At 29.8% G+C, this 16,533-nt stretch overlaps 1 protein-coding gene across 1 annotated transcript; it reads right to left on the reverse strand.

Annotated features, from left to right (window-relative positions):
• Positions 1 to 5,947: 5,947 nt before the first annotated feature.
• Positions 5,948 to 14,351, reverse strand: LOC111715975 (uncharacterized). Its single transcript, XM_023491381.1, has 3 exons — positions 14,183 to 14,351; positions 12,898 to 13,015; positions 5,948 to 7,017 (listed from the first exon to the last, which is right to left on the reverse strand). Exons 1-3 carry the CDS (start codon positions 14,219 to 14,221, stop codon positions 5,948 to 5,950), a joined length of 1,227 nt encoding a protein of 408 aa, XP_023347149.1. The 5' UTR covers positions 14,222 to 14,351.
• Positions 14,352 to 16,533: the final 2,182 nt, after the last annotated feature.

Below are 16,533 nucleotides of genomic sequence, written 5' to 3' on the forward strand. Positions count from 1 at the left end.
TTTTTTCACTCTAATTCAATTATTATAAAATAATCAGACATGTTTTCATACTTTTTGCTACCACATATATCCGACCTCCAGTTTTACCTCCCTTCGATAAGAACCTCTAAAATGGTCAAAATATTAAATTAATGAAAATGGGTCATATTAGGTATCCAATCATAAATTTTTTGGTGTTCCAATTCCATTCTGAGACCCATTTTTAACTTCAGATGATCCTGGAGGTTGTGACCTCCAAAATTTGCTTACCCCTGGAGGTCAAAATATGAAAGCAATGAAAATAAGTCATGTAAGGTATCAAATTATAGATTTTTTGGTGTTCCAATTTCATTCCGAGTCCCCTTTCTGACCAAATCCTGAACACATTTGACCTTCAAATATCAATGATCTCCAGAGGTCAAAATATGAAATCAATGATTAAAAGTCATGTGAGGCATCAAATCACAGATGCTCTATTCTATGTCCATTATATCCAGACCAATCACTTGCCTGAATAAAACAATAAGCTACAATTATAAAACAGACATGGTTCCAATACTTTCCTTTGTTTCCAGATCATGTTGGTTCCATAAACAGCAAAATCTTAATCTTTTCATGTCAGGGGAAAATATACCCTATATAGGTTACACAGAACTCAGTGAGACACGATGATTATTATCGATAATTTAAAGAAGTACAGCTTTTAAAAAAACTTAAAGGGAGTGTTCGCGAAAAATGAAAGGGGGTACAGGCTTAATGCGATAATAAAGCGCTTTTTATCGCTACTAATCTTACTTCTATCTGTTACGTCTATAAGGAGAAAATTGTTAAAAGCGACTAATACCAAAGAACGTAATAGTGTCCATACAAATTCAGAAAGATTCAACATTCAACTCGGATTGTAAACAAATCAATTTAATTCCAAACAAATCATTCAGATATTACAAACAATAGTCATCGTTTATTTTTCGACGCATTCGTAAATAGTTGATATTTCATAATATTTTGTATTTTTCATGATATGAGAGTTACTTTTGAAAACATTTATTTCTGTTTCGAGGATTTTTGATAATGAAGACGAAATTTTCATACTTTCCAGGAATGTTCAAAAATCCAGCGCCAGCGAAAATTATTTAAAAAAAACAAAATCAAAAATATTATGAAATATTAACTATATACGAATGCGTCGAAAAATAATCGGTGAGTATTGTTTGTAATATCTGAATGATTTATTTGGAATTAAATTGATTTGTATACGACAAAGGTAGTGAGGGTAGTGGGAAACTGAAGAAAAAAAATCAAGAATTTGTTTTTAATTTCAAACTACCCTCACTACCACCGACTTGTTAAAACTTTTTTATCAACATTTATTCAAGAATTTTTTTTTCAATTCCCCACTACCCTCACTACCTCCGACTTTTTAAAATGATAAAATAATATCAACATTTATTCAAAAATGTGTTTTTTATTTCAAACTACCCTCACTACCACCGACTTGTTGAAACTTTTTTATCAACATTTATTCGAGAATTTTTTTTCAATTCCCCACTACCCTCACTGCCTTCGACTTTTTAAAATCTATATATATCAACATTTATTCAAGAATTTTTTTTTTATTTAAAACTACCCTCACTACCACCGACTTGTTGAAACTTTTTTTATCAACATTTATTCAAGAATTTTTTTTTTATTTCAAACTACCCTTTCTACCACCGACTTGTTGAAACTTTTTATCAACATTTATTCAAGAATTTTTTTTTCAATTCCCCACTGACTTTTTTAAATTTCTACCATTTAATTTCAAAATTTATATAAAAATCAAAACATATCTTTATTTTTAAAATTCAAATTATTACTATTTTAACTACCTTCTATTTATCTGACATAAAGCTAATGTGAAAAATAAAGCATTTTATACATACAGTGGCCGAATTTAAAGAATTTGAGTGGCGGTTTAAATCTAAGCCGCGGTTTAAATATGGTTGGTTCCACTTAAAATTGTATCAAATGTTTCAAGATTTAAGCCGGCGCTTAATTTAAATTGGGTATTGGCGGATTTAAACCGCGGCACAAATTCTTTAAATTCCATCTCAGGTAGGTTAATGCGCTTCAAGTATCTTCCATAAATCGGGCATTGCAATCTTTGCATGAAGGATCACTTGAAATTACGCTTACAGTCCCTTTAAGAGACTGTAGTCATAATTTAAAGTGATTCTTATTTTATAAAGTGTAATGTCTGATTTACAACGGTACCCTTAAAAGCTTTGTATCAAGTATAAATAAGATATACATGTTTTTGTTTCTTTAAACTGTTTATTTTCCTTTGCGTTTCGTACTTAAAAGAAACAATAGAAAAAATTTCAGAACTACACACTTTTTAAATCATAAAAACGACGTTATCTTCCACAATTTTTGATCAGATTAAGGTTTCAAGGGTACCATCATTTTAACTCGCTATCTATAGCTTTACGCTTACGGGTCTATTTTAACATTAATATATGTTGAAAGGTTTCCCACAAAGGATGAGACTTCAGAGACGATTGTACGAAATTCACACTGTCTGTTTCCTCAACTCCCTGCCACTGTTAACAGGTTTCGCTCTTTACTACAGAATTAAATAAGCCCTTAAAAGACTATATCTAAGGCAGATGATCTAATTCAACCTTGAAATCGTCATATTTTGAGAGTTTCCATGCGCGCCTTTACAGTCTCATTCTGTGTTAGTAAACCTGTATGTGTTGCATATTTATTTTTTATTAGAATAGGAGATGGGTATCAATTATTTAAGATGGTCTTGGGAGTCCAAATAGAAAAATAGAATAAATTAAACCAGAAAAACAGGTGAGTGTATTCCCAAAAAAATGATATTTCAAAATAATCTGATTTTTTGAGTTTTTAAGTTAACTATGAGGTTAAATTACCCTAAAACTTTTTAAAATCACGGTATTTGGTTCACACTCATTATTGGGACTGTCGTAATTTTAAATGAATCTTCATTGATATAGGGTCATGTTCGAATCACAACGGTACCAATTAACCTTTTATTTGGCCAAAAATGTGGAAGATACAGGGTGTCCCACAAAACATGACAGTTGATGAATAGTTTAAAATGTCTTCTTCCATAATTTGATCAGTTGTTTGATACTAAAGAGATTAATAACGTCTTTTATATGACAGTTATACTATAGTAAAATTGATCACAGTATTATATATATGAGTTAAACATTTTTTTAAAGAAATAAACTGCAATAAGTCTTTAATATCTAATACAGTACATGGAAGAAGACATTCAAACGTATTTACCAACTGTCATGTTTCGTGGGACACCCTGTATGTTCCAGTATTTATTAAATATATTAAACATTTTGTCCAGACAAGATCAAATCAGTGACCATGAATAGTAACATTAAAATTATCAACATTTTCTGTCTCCAATATTGTGAAATTTGAACTAAAAACTAAATTTTTAAAATTTTCTGTGTTCCATACATAAATTCAAATTCCGGGGAAATAGAATTTTTACTGTCACCTTAAGTTCAAGCCAATATTAATAGTGTTGTTGGCAAATTAGGAAACAATATATATATCATAAAATTCGAGCTTAAATTACGAAAATTACGATTATAAAATGTGATGATCGCAAAATTAAATGGTTTGCAGAGCTCGGCATAGCAAGCTCTAGCTACTAACGAGTGTTTAGTCGAATATTGGGTAGTTTTTGCAAACATTTTTTTTCAGGGCCCAAATTTGGCATAGCGTAAGAAAGGCAAACATTTAAAAAAAAATTCTAAATATTTACTTTTCCTGCACTATGCCAAATTTTTACCCTGAAAGAAAATATATATGCAAAAAACAAACATTTTAAAACAATCGTTTTTCCACTTTTTGATAAAAGCAAACCTTAACAGAATACAATTTTAAAATATTGGAAGTCTAAAAAAACGAAGGAAGACGATTAACAACACACGGTGTGCACTGAGCATGCTTAACCATCCTAAGATAATGAAAAGTCAGGTTTATAAATTATAAGAAAGACTGAGATTTTTAAAAAGATGTCGGAAAAATTTTAAAAATCGCATCATTTTTAGAGAATCGTATTGTTAGATAAAACCATAACATTTTGTTCTAAATACCGAACTATCACAAGCTTCTTGAAGTTATGAACTTACTTTCTCTTCAAACGAAAAAAAGTTATAGTTTACCGTTCATGACTGATTCACAACGATACCATTTATTTAAACCTACATCTATGTAACATTGAGGAAATATCTTCGTTTTCCTATCTAGACAAGCGTTAAATCAGATGTTTTCCTATCTAGACAAGTGTTGAATCAGATGTTTTCCTATCTAGACAAGTGTTAAATCAGATGATTTCCTATCTGGACAAGTGTCAAATCAGATGTTTTCCTATCTAGACAAGTGTTAAATCAGATGTTTTCCTATCTAGACAAGTGTTAAATCAGATGTTTTCCTATCTCGACAAGTGTTAAATCAGATGATTTCCTTTCTAGACAAGTGTTAAATCAGATATTTTCCTATCTAGACAAGTGTTAAATCAGATTTTTTCCTATCTAGACAAGTGTTAAATCAGATGATTTCCTATCTAGACAAGTGTTAAATCAGAAGATTTAACACTTGTCTCTTATGTAAGTCATCATTTCTATTTCCCGAATCCCGATAGAAAACCAGGATATCTTCATCAGTTTATCTCAAATGAAGTTTTTAAGAGTACTGTTGTAATGTCACTTTATTCTGAAATGGAGGTTCACTTGAAATTACGTCGACATTCCCTTTGTTGACGACCTGAAACTCAAGTTTAAATTAAATTTGTTAAATAAAATTATGAAAATGNTTTATTAAATTAACTATGAAAATGTCTAATTCTGAACGAAATCATTCTTATCTCCGGTAATCATGAAATCAGACCACATTTTGGAAATGACAGGACTTGGGCTATTTTATGATTATTGGTAACTTATTAGATTAGCAATGTACATTCATAAAGTTCTGTTTTATGAACTTTTGTGTTTGCAAAAACTCTTAAACTGGTTTGAATTCTGAATTGCATATTTGCATTGCTAGATAATTGCTATTCAGTTTTTGTAATTAATACATGGTCACCCACAAAGGATAAGAATTCAGGGACGATTGTCTGGTATTTATTTACTCTTTTTTCTGGTAACCTATCAATGTACACAATTGTCTCTATCCTTGCTATTTAATATATCTCTGGTAACCTATCAATGTACACAATTGTCTCTATCCTTGCTATTTAATATATCTCTGGTTACCTATCAATGCACACAATTGTCTCTATCCTTGCTATTTAATATATCTCTGGTTACCTATCAATGCACACAATTGTCTCTATCCTTGCTATTTAATATATCTTTTAAACATTATTAAGTACAAAATTGTCCGGATTCAATTCTCAGCTGTTCATATTTCAAGGTTTCCATGTTGTCACAAATGTCTTGTCCTGTGAGGGTCACTGTGTAGAATAATTTTATCTATCTTTACAATTAGCATTGTCATGCTCCACTAGACAGAAAATTATGCGACCTTACCAGCAGACCTTTGTGACCTCGTAGCTCATTTAGATTATTTGTTTACGTAATAAACATAATAAAAATTCAAAACATTTTTGTTCTTTACGTTAGCTGTTTGATAAGTGGACGTAAAACTTAAAATATGTAAGATTTCAATGTAACGTGAAAGGAATTGAGTCTTTGCCACAAAATCCAAATTTTCTAATCCCTATTTCTTGGCAACCTGATGATAATTCAAACTTAAATTATTTGATCTAACAGAATTTATAGTTTGAAGTATACAAGGTCTACGACATTGGGCTACAAATAGATATTGGGATTAGAAAATCAGAGTTTGTGATAAAGACTCAATTTCTTTACTTTGAATTGACGTGTTGTAAATTTATACATTCCAATTAAAAATTTCTTGATTCCAATCTTTAAAGTGTATCAAAATCATGTAAGTATATGTCTACAGAGTTTGGTGAACACTGTGAATAAATGAGGGGAACTGATGTTCCTCTCAACCATATACCAAGCTGAGCAAACCCCTGTATATTACTTGTTCCTTCATAATAATATATTATACAACCCTGCTCTATACTATCAAGGTGTTCATCAAACTCTTTCTTAGAATTTGGAAATTTGTATTCTTTCTTGATTATTTCTACTCCTGGAGGGAGTTTTTCACCAAGAAGGCAAACAAACTTGGTAGACTTGTTATATGGTGTCTTGTTTAACTCAACCTGGAGCTGGGTGTATAGAGCAGGATCTCCCGGGAATCCTCCTATCACGAGGCAATCTGGTTCCGGGGAGCCCACTTCTACACCCCCCTGTGGGATACAGTTTACAAGGTTAACTGTACACCGTAGCATAGAGAAACTAGAGATACCATCCTGATAACTTAACAGGGATTGGCACTCTGTTCCTCTAGCTAGTCCATAGTTGGTTAACAGACAACCACTATCAGATTTTATAAAATCCTTTAGTTTATCACAATCATGTTCTACATTATCATATCTGAACAGTGTAATTTCTCGCTCTTGAACTTGTTTTTCAAAGAGAGAGAAATTAAACTTTTCCTCCTTTATACAAATAAATTTATCTGCTTTCTTCATCATCGCATCTATGGATTCCTTGTAATAACTAGGATTATCCACATCCCCCCTAACCAGCTCTGGTTTATATCCCAGTACTGTTGAAAGTTTACTACTATCTAAAACAGTGATACCAAAATCCTTGAAGTGTTCGCAAATATTTCTTGAGTTCCTCAATATATTAGATAGAAAATGAACTTCAAATGTCTTGTCTATGTTTAATCCATTAGCAAGTTCAAAGTTAGTTGGGTGTAAAGATATGATGATCTCTTTAGCATCTAACATGCTGAATTTATCTAACCGCAGGAGTTCTTCTTCTTCCGGGGATAAACAGAATTCACCTTTTCTAAATTCACGGACAAAACCATCTCCATATTCATCAACCACCACCAGGCATTGTTTGCTTGCCTTCACTACAAATAGTTACAAATATATTTATAATGTTTTATGTATTTATTTTATAAATAAATAATTGAAAAATTCAATAATTTTATGATTTGATAAATTACAGCTGAAAGTTAATTAAATGATATATATATGAGTCAATCCATGCCAACTCACCACACTTGTGCAGGTAGAAAACTATAGTAACTGCATTTTTTTTGCTTGTTTTTGTAAAACGTGTTAAGAAGTTTGGTATACAGGGTGTCAAAAAAACAGTCATTTTTAGAAATTTTTTTAAAACGGTGAAAGAAATCAAACATTACACTCTCCCTCCCCCATGGTTGTTGTGATAAAAGACTAGTATAGAATCTTAAATGCGTTCGGACTTTAAATTGGTCAAAAATCCTAGCATAAAATTAAACACATTTTAGAATTATTTCAGATATGATCAAAAGAGTCAGCCTTGGTGTTTATCATCGCAATTAAAAATAAATGCACACAATTGTCTCTATCCTTGCTATTTAATATATCTCTGGTAACCTATCAATGCACACAATTGTCTCTATCCTTGCTATTTAATATATCTTTTAATATTTATAAAGTACAAAAGTCCGGATTCAGTTGTCAGCTGTTCATATTTCAAGGTTTCCATGTGGTCACTAAAGTCTTGTCCTGTGAGGGTCACTGTGTAGAATAATTTTATCTATCTTTATAATTAGCATTGTCATGCTCCACTAGACAGAAAGAAGGGTAAATTTATGCGACCTTACCAGCACACCTTTGTGACCTCGTAGCTCATTTAGTTTTTAGAAAAACAAGATTATTTGTTTATGTAATAAACATAGTAAAAATTCAAAACATTTTTGTTCTGTACGTTAGCTGTTTAATAATAGCTGTTTGATTAAAACATGTAAGATTTCAATGTAACGTGAAAGGAATTGAGCCTTTGCCACAAAATCAAATTTTCTAATCGCTATTTCTTGGCAACCTGATGGTTAAAACCTTTGATATTTCAAACTTAAATTAATTGATCTAACAGAATTTACTATCGAAGGTCTACGACATTGGGTTATAAGTAGATATAAATATTAGAACAATCAGAGTTTGTGGCAAAGACTCGATTTCTTTACTTTAATTTGACGTGTTGTAAATTTATACATTCCAATTAAAAATTTCTTGATTCCAATCTTTAAAATTATTTTAAAAACTAATGAACTCTAGAACTAGATATATTTTAGAATAAAAGATTACAGAAACTTTAAATGTTACAATAATTATTATTATCTAAATTACAACAAGATTATGTATAAATATGAATAAATATTTAACAATCAGATTAATTATGGTTAAATAATATCTTTTCTAGATTACAATAAAATACTCGTGAATTGTAATGTAGATATAAGGTTACAGGAAGTGTTTCTAATTAATAAATTATATGAAATACTTATAATGAATTTCATATTCAATTTTAAACTTTATTCTAAACAGATATTTTGTAATTAATTATATCTGGAAATATAAGAAAATAGAAAATATAAATATGGAACTCAGAAGTTTAAAAAGTATTTGCCTCTATGACGAAACAAATTTGAGACAACTAGAAAAAAGTAGATATTTGTAAGATAGTTAAATAGATAAATATATTGATGGATAGATAAATAGATAAATAGATTGATGGATAGTTAAATAGATAAATAGATTGATTGATAGATAAATAGATTGATGGATAGTTAAATAGATAAATAGATTGATTGATAGATAAATAGATTGATGGATAGTTAAATAGATAAATAGATTGATGGATAGATAAATAGATTGATGGATAGTTAAATAGATAAACAGATTGATGAATAGATAAATAGATAAATAGATTGATGGATAGATAAATAGATAAATAGATAAATAGATTGATGGATAGATAAATAGATAAATAGATTGATGGATAGATAAATAGATAGATAAATAAACAACTTCCTACATGATATTACATTAACCAATATAAAACACATGTAAAGGAAACTATTGAGGAAATACTGTATCCACATCAAATAAGAATATCTTTGCAGAGTTTGGTGAACACTCTGAATATATGAGGGGAACTGATGTTCCAATCAACCATGCACGAAGCTGAGCTAACTCCTTTATATTACTTGTTTCTTCAAAATAATATATTATACAACCCTGCTCTATACTACCAAGGTGTTCATCAAACTCTTTAATAGAATTTGGAAATTTGTATTCCTTCTTGATTATTTCTACTCCTGGAGGGAGTTTTTCACCAAGAAGGAAAACAAACTTGTTAGACTTGTTATATGGTGTCTTGTTTAACTCAACCTGGAGCTGGGTGTATAGAGCAGGATCTCCCGGGGTTCCTAGGATCACGAGGGATCCTGGTCCCAGGGAGAGCACATCTACACCCCCCTGTGGGATACAGTTAACAAGGTTAACTGTACACCGTAGCATAGAGTAACTAAAGGTACCATCCTGATAATATAACAGGGATTGGCACTCTGTTCCTCTAGCTAGTCCAGAGTTGGTTAACAGACAACCACTATCAGATTTTATAAAATCCTTTAGTTTATCACTATCATGTTCTACATCATCATATCTGAACAGTTTAATTTCTCTCTTATTAAGCTGTTCTTCAAAGAGAGAGAAATTAAACTTTTTGTTCTCTCTGATACAAATAAATTTGTCTGCTTTCTTCTTTATAGCATCTATGGATTCCTTGTAATAACTAGGATTATCTATATCCCCCTTAACCACCTCTGGTTTATAACAGGGATTGGCACTCTGTTCCTCTAGCTAGTATATAGTTGGTTAACAGACAACCACTATCAGATTTTATAAAATCCTGTAGTTTATCACAATCATGTTCTACATCATCATATCTGAACAGTGTAATTTCTCTCTCATTAAGCTGTTCTTCAAAGAGAGAGAAATTAAACTTATTTTCATGCTTTAAACAAATAAATTTATCTGCTTTCTTCATCATCACATTTATGGATTCCTTGTAATAACTAGGATTATCCACATCCCCCTTAACCACCTCTGGTTTATATCCTAATACTGTTGAAAGTTTATACCTTTCGAAACAATAAGTGTCACCAAAATCCTTGATGTGTTCGCAAATATTTCTTGAGTTCCTCAATATATTAGATAGAAAATGAACTTCAAATGTCTTGTCTATGTGTAATCCATTAGCAAGTTCAGAATCTATCATTAGAGTTAGGTTTATAGATATGATGATCTCTTTAGCATCTAACATGCTGAATTTATCTAACCTCAGGAGTTCTTCTTCTTCCGGAGATAAGCGCAATGTACATTCTCTAATTTCAGGCCTAAAACCATCTCCATATTCATCAACCACCACCAGGCATTGTTTGCTTGCCTTCACTACAAATAGTTACAAATATATTTCTAATGTTTTATGTATTTTTTTTTTAAATAAATAATTAAAAAATTCAATAATTTTATGATTTGATAAATTACATCTGAATGTTAATTGAATGATATATATATATGATGCCAACTCACCACACTTGTCCAGGTAGAAAACTATAGTAACTGCATTTTTGCTTGTTTTTTTTTGTAAAATGTGTTTGGTGGGTTTGTACAGGGTGTCAAAAAACAGTTATTTTTATACACATTTTTGAAAAACGGTGAAAAAAATCAAACATTGCACTCTCCCTCCCCCATGGATGTTGTAATAAAAAGCCTAAATCTTAAATGCATTCGGACTTTAAAAAGCCTTGCATAAAATTAAACACATTTTAGAATTATTTCAGATATGATCAAAAGAGTTAGCCTTGGTGTTTATCATTGCAATTAAAAATGCTTTTTGAAAATGTTACATTAAAGTATTAATCGAAAGAAAAATAGATGCATCATATTCTCAGGGGAGGGCCTGCCAATTTTACTATTTTTATAATTTTATAATTGCTTCTCTTGGGAATATGTTTGATTTTGTGTACACAGTCTATCTTTATATTCATATTTAGTATATTTGTTTATACAGAGTTTGACTCCGAAATTAATTAAGTGCTTTTAAGAAATAGAGATATAAAAATGCTATGAAAAGGCTGCAAAATTAATCTTTTAAATAAATAGATGCATCATATTCTCAGGGGAGGGCCTGCCAATTTTCACTAATTTTTGCAAGTTTTTCTGCATCATTGCTTTAAAACAAATGTTTAGAATCAACTTTATGGCTGGTCAATGATCAATGCTCAATGCAAACGCAAAATCGAGGAAAAGTTTGCTAATTACTTATTAAATATCTAAAGCTAAAAACAAGTTCTAAAATGTTACATGTCCAAGGCTACAAAAAGTATAAATGAGATAATGATGTAAAATCAAAGACCAACGCCTTGAAACACTTCAAAGTCGACCCAGTCTTAAAAATTGATGCAAATTTTCAAAACAGTCTGGATCTTTATAAATGACTGATTAGGTGCAAAGTTTAATTCTTATTGGTTAATTATTAGAGTTTTCTAGTTTACTAGCCTTAGAGGGCGCTTCGCGCCCATCTTCTAAATTTATTGTGAACATGTTCTCTTTGTGTNGAATATTTCATTGATTTTTTATGTGAAAGATAGATTCCATGTCAGGCTTCGACATCCGTCTTGTGTTTACTTTTCCGCCCAGTGACAGTACACTGCAGTACAAAAGATGCGTACACCTCTGAAATAACTTTCCTTGCATTACATCCTTGTTAAGAACAATCAAAAGTAAAGATAGGTCAAGTATTTAATGTATGAAGGAATTCTGAGGAGTTTGCTGGCTTTCATTTAAAAACGAGATACATAATCAATGTTCTCCCTCTGGTCCTATGTCAGAGACTTTGAACAAGATTTGCCCAGATTGTTGTCATTTTTTAAACTACCATGAAAGTTCATAAAATCGTTTTAAAATACGTTCTGGATCATGTTTAAGGGTTCTGTTTGGTTTTTGCATTGTCTAATAAAAACATTTTTGGGTAACCGAGCCTCCAAAGTGTCCTATTTCTCTGGTCAATATTCTAGATATTCCTATGCTGTAACAACGAAGCTAATCCACCTCCAGGAGAACACTCCTTACATCATAACAACAATCTGCTTGAAGCCAACCTGGTCAAAAATATTTGAAGTATAAATATAGTGAACTAAAAAAAAATTTTAGAGCTGAGACTTCTAGAAGTACCTGTAAGAAAATTTTAGCGAAACTTATTGATCACAGTGGTATTTTGTATTTGAATAATTAAGGCATAACATTTCAGTTACCCTGTCTCCAACAATGTAATCATAAATATGGAAGATATTTTACTCTCTATATTTTAATCTATTTTTACTGTTGAGTGTTGGTAAAATCATTAAAAAATTCCACTGCATAGCTTAGAATTTAATCATATTTTGATTTTGTTGCATAATACGTCATATAAGATATTTATGTTGTAGGAACCATATTATGCTTGCCTCCGACTCCCTTTTACAAAAATATCAATCATACAAATATATTGATGATTTTAGCAGTTGATATAAATACCTTCTATGAACCATGGAAGCACAGTGTAGAAAAGATCACGTTGTAAAGGAACACCCATCTCCCTACAGATATCCTCAACACCCCAGAACTCCACCAAATTCTTTTGCTTGGTCTTTATCTAGAGAGGGACCACATCAACATAGTTTTAAAATTATATGTTTATACACATTTTACAGCATATCTAAATTTTAGAGAAATGTAAAATCATATGTTTATATAGATTTTATAGCATATCTAAATTTTAGAGAAATGTAAAATCATATGTTTATACAGATTTTACAGCATATCTAAATTTGAAAGAGAAATGTAAAATTATAAATAAAGTTTTTATGTTTTAAAAAAATGTTGTTTTTTAAAATGATTTTAGCAGTTGATATAAATACCTTCTATGAACCATGGAAGCACAGTGTAGAAATTATCAATGTGTAAAGGAACACCCATCTCCCTACAGATATCCTCTACACCCCAGAACTCCACCAAATTCTTTTGCTTGGTCTTTCTCTAGAGAGGGACCACATCAACATAGTTTTAAAATTATATGTTTATACACATTTTACAGCATATCTAAATTTTAGAAAAATGTGAAATCATATGTTTATACAGATTTTATAGCATATCTAAATTTGAAAATGATAAATAAAGTATTAATGTTTTTAAAAAGCAATTTATGGAATTCAATATTTTAAGGTGAATTACAAATATAATAATTTTGTTTTGGAAAATATGTATTAGTCTAGAGATCAAAACTACTGTGTGAGATATTCCTAATCTACAACCACTGTTCCAGCCAAAAGGAATTTACAGAATTTAATATGGAATCAGGCCACAGGGTATCCAAGTAGAATTAATTAATATTTCGGACATCTTTAAAAAATACAGATAACTACTTGTTCCAGGTTTTGACCGAAGGAAAATCAAGAGGAAGTAAAATTTAGAATTTTGTGATAAATTAGATTGTAAAGGAAATGGTTTTGTTAAATTTATGTCAAACTTACATACGCGACGTAGTATAAGTAGATAAACAAGGAACAATAAAGATGTAGTATAGGGTATAAAGTCAATTTTTATTATGTATATTAAATTTAACTTTTACTCTGTCCAATCAAAATTGTTCTAAAAATAATACTTCAACGGAAGAAATGAAATTTTGAATGTTTTTCAATGTTTTCTGAATTCATTATTTCGAAACATATTGATCATTTAACAGAAATGTTTCTTTTATTTGCCTGCGTTATAGAATTATTTAATTTTAATATGCACAATAAACCTGTATTCGAGGCTCAACAGTTAGAGGAAAATGTTTTTATTTAAAGTAGGTTGATATCTTCAGTATCTAATTTATATTCTTCAGAAGAGCAACATATATTTAAAGTAGGTTGATATATTTTGTATCTAATTTATATTCTTCAGATGTACAACATATATTTTAAGTAGGTTGATATATTTTGTATCTAATTTATATTCTTCAGATGTGCAACATATATTTAAAGTAGGTTGATATATTTTGTATCTAATTTATATTCTTCAGATGTGCAACATATATTTAAAGTAGGTTGATATATTCAGTATCTAATTTATATTCTTCAGATGTGCAACATATATTTAAAAGGATTTTTTATATTTTTTATATATTTCTATATGTGACAAAAAGATAATATCTATCCCTACCTCAAGCTCCTTCAACAACTCAGAAAACATATTCTTCATCAGCAGATTAAATATTGGAGAAATGTAATTCCCCTTGTCATCGTAACATCCTTCGTATTGAGGGGATAGACAGGAAATGTATATTCCCCTGGTTTCTGTTTCACTACGCAAACCCTTAATAAACAGGAAAATATTAGAAAGGGGTGAACCTAAGCAGAATTTAAGATTGTTACTTTTTTATACAAGAAACGGTTTTATAGCCTAGCCAGGGGGATACAGCTAAGTTGGGAACTTGAATTCAGATTTCATAATTTCATTATTTTTAACAAAATTTCATCAGTCAGATTTGTTTTTATTGAAATGTTTCAGCGGATGAATCTGAAGATCCATTAATGGGCGAGGTGAGGAGAAATTTCTTTATAAAGCCTTGGACAGAAGGTCAGGGAAATTTAGATTTAAGGCTCCTTTCAANTGACTTTTAATAAAAAAAATTAAAGGATTTTTTGTAAAAAAACATTTTTTTAATGCAAAGGGAAAAAGTCCGGTCTGTGTAAAAAAATCTAAAATAGCCCTTAACTTTTTGTAACTAAAGCTACAGATCTAAAAACTATATTTTTGAAAAGCCCTTGAAAAAAATGATGTAGAAACATGTGTCACACTTTGATATTTGTTTAAAAGAAAAAATTAACTATTTATTTACTGTTTGTGAGGATTTACCGGGAATTTAGTTTTCCAGCATGAGGAAAAGTCAATTTCCGGTGAAGTGCAGTTTTCCCGAAGAAAATTCTAGCTCTAAGTAAATATGTAGTCTTATTCCAATCTTTAAGAACATTATTAACAGATTAAACATTTTTTAATATTAATTAATAAGTATATTCAATTGTGTTGATGATAATGTTAATATGTCTAAATATTAAAAAAGTTTTATAACTTTGTTAAAACATTAAAATTTAGCTATATTCATCTTGTAAATGCGCAAATTTTTCTCATAAAAATGTGCAATTCATCACTTTGTTTCCCTTGGGCAAACACAAATAAATTTACACTTTTCTCTGGAAAAAGTTAAAGAGTAGGGATGAACAAGGTTAATTAATAATGTTGCTCAAAATAGGATACAAATATTTTTTACATTTTTTGACCATTTTTTTTGGCATTTTTTTCAACCCTTCCTAGCACCCAAACTATTAAAGTTATCGGTCTGATTTTTTTCAATGAGCTAGCCTTAAAAAATTTGGCTATAAACATGCATTTCAATCCTGTATTTTTTTTTTACACAGACCGGACTTTTTCCTGAATCAACAGGTTACAAAAGTACGAGAGCAGGATATCTTTCTTTAGGGGTTTTTATCCCTGATTTTTGGAAATAAGTGATTTTAAAAAGAAATTTTAAGTGACCCTCCATTTTAAGCGTTACATGAACTATTACCAACCATACCCATCAAATCTTTTTTTTTAAATTGTCAAGTTGAGACAGAAAAAAACAAATTGTGCATCAAGTTGATAGAACCACGGTATATCCCAGTTCATTTTATGTACCGGGCCAAATTTCAACCTGCCATGGCAAGCAGTACAGTACAATGATCAAACTTAAAATATTTGATCTAACAGAATTTATAGTTTTAAGTATCAAAGGTCTACGACATTGGGCTACAAATAGATATAAATATTAGAAAAAATCAGAGTTTGTGGCAAAGACTCAATTTCTTTACTTAATTTGACGTGTTGTAAATTTATACATTCCAATTAAAAATTTCTTGATTCCAATCTTTAAAATTATTTTAAAAAACTTATTAATCCTGCACACTAGATATATTTTAGGATAAAAGATTACATAAACTTTAAATGTTACAATTATTATTATTATCTAAATTATGACAAGATTATGTATGAATATGAATAAATATTGATAAATAAGATTAATTATGGTTAAGTAATATTGTTTCTTGATTACAATAATATACTCGAGAATTGTAATGTAGATATAAGGTTACAGGAAGTGTTTCTAATTAATAAAATTATATGAACATATTCAATTTGAAACTTTACTCTAAACAGATTTTTTGTAATTAATTATATCTGGAAATATAAGAAAATAGAAAATATAAATATATAACTCTGAAGTTAAAAAGCATTTGCCTCTATGACGACACAAATTTGAGACATATAATACTAGAAACAAGTAGATATTTGTTAGATAGTTAAATAGATAAATAGATTGATGGATAGATAAATATAGATGAATCATAGATTGATGAATAGTTAAATAGATTAATAGATTGATGGATAGATAAATAGATAAATAGATGAATTATAGATTGATAAATAGTTAAATAGATAAATAGATTGATGAATAGATAAATAGATAAATAGAT

Source organism: Eurytemora carolleeae, unplaced genomic scaffold, assembly GCF_000591075.1.
Source record: "Eurytemora carolleeae unplaced genomic scaffold, Eaff_2.0 scaffold1905, whole genome shotgun sequence".
Classification (NCBI taxonomy): domain Eukaryota; kingdom Metazoa; phylum Arthropoda; class Copepoda; order Calanoida; family Temoridae; genus Eurytemora; species Eurytemora carolleeae.

Bases quoted from the DNA above. Each gene is read 5' to 3' on its own strand.
- LOC111715975 (XM_023491381.1), bottom strand. From the start codon at position 14,221: ATGAAGAATATGTTTTCTGAGTTGTTGAAGGAGCTTGAG. The intron at 13,016-14,182 runs GTAGGGATAGAT...GTCCCTCTCTAG, and splicing joins AGTTGTTGAAGGAGCTTGAG to AGAAAGACCAAGCAAAAGAA. The intron at 7,018-12,897 runs GTATTTATATCA...AACTATTTGTAG, and splicing joins GCTTCCATGGTTCATAGAAG to TGAAGGCAAGCAAACAATGC.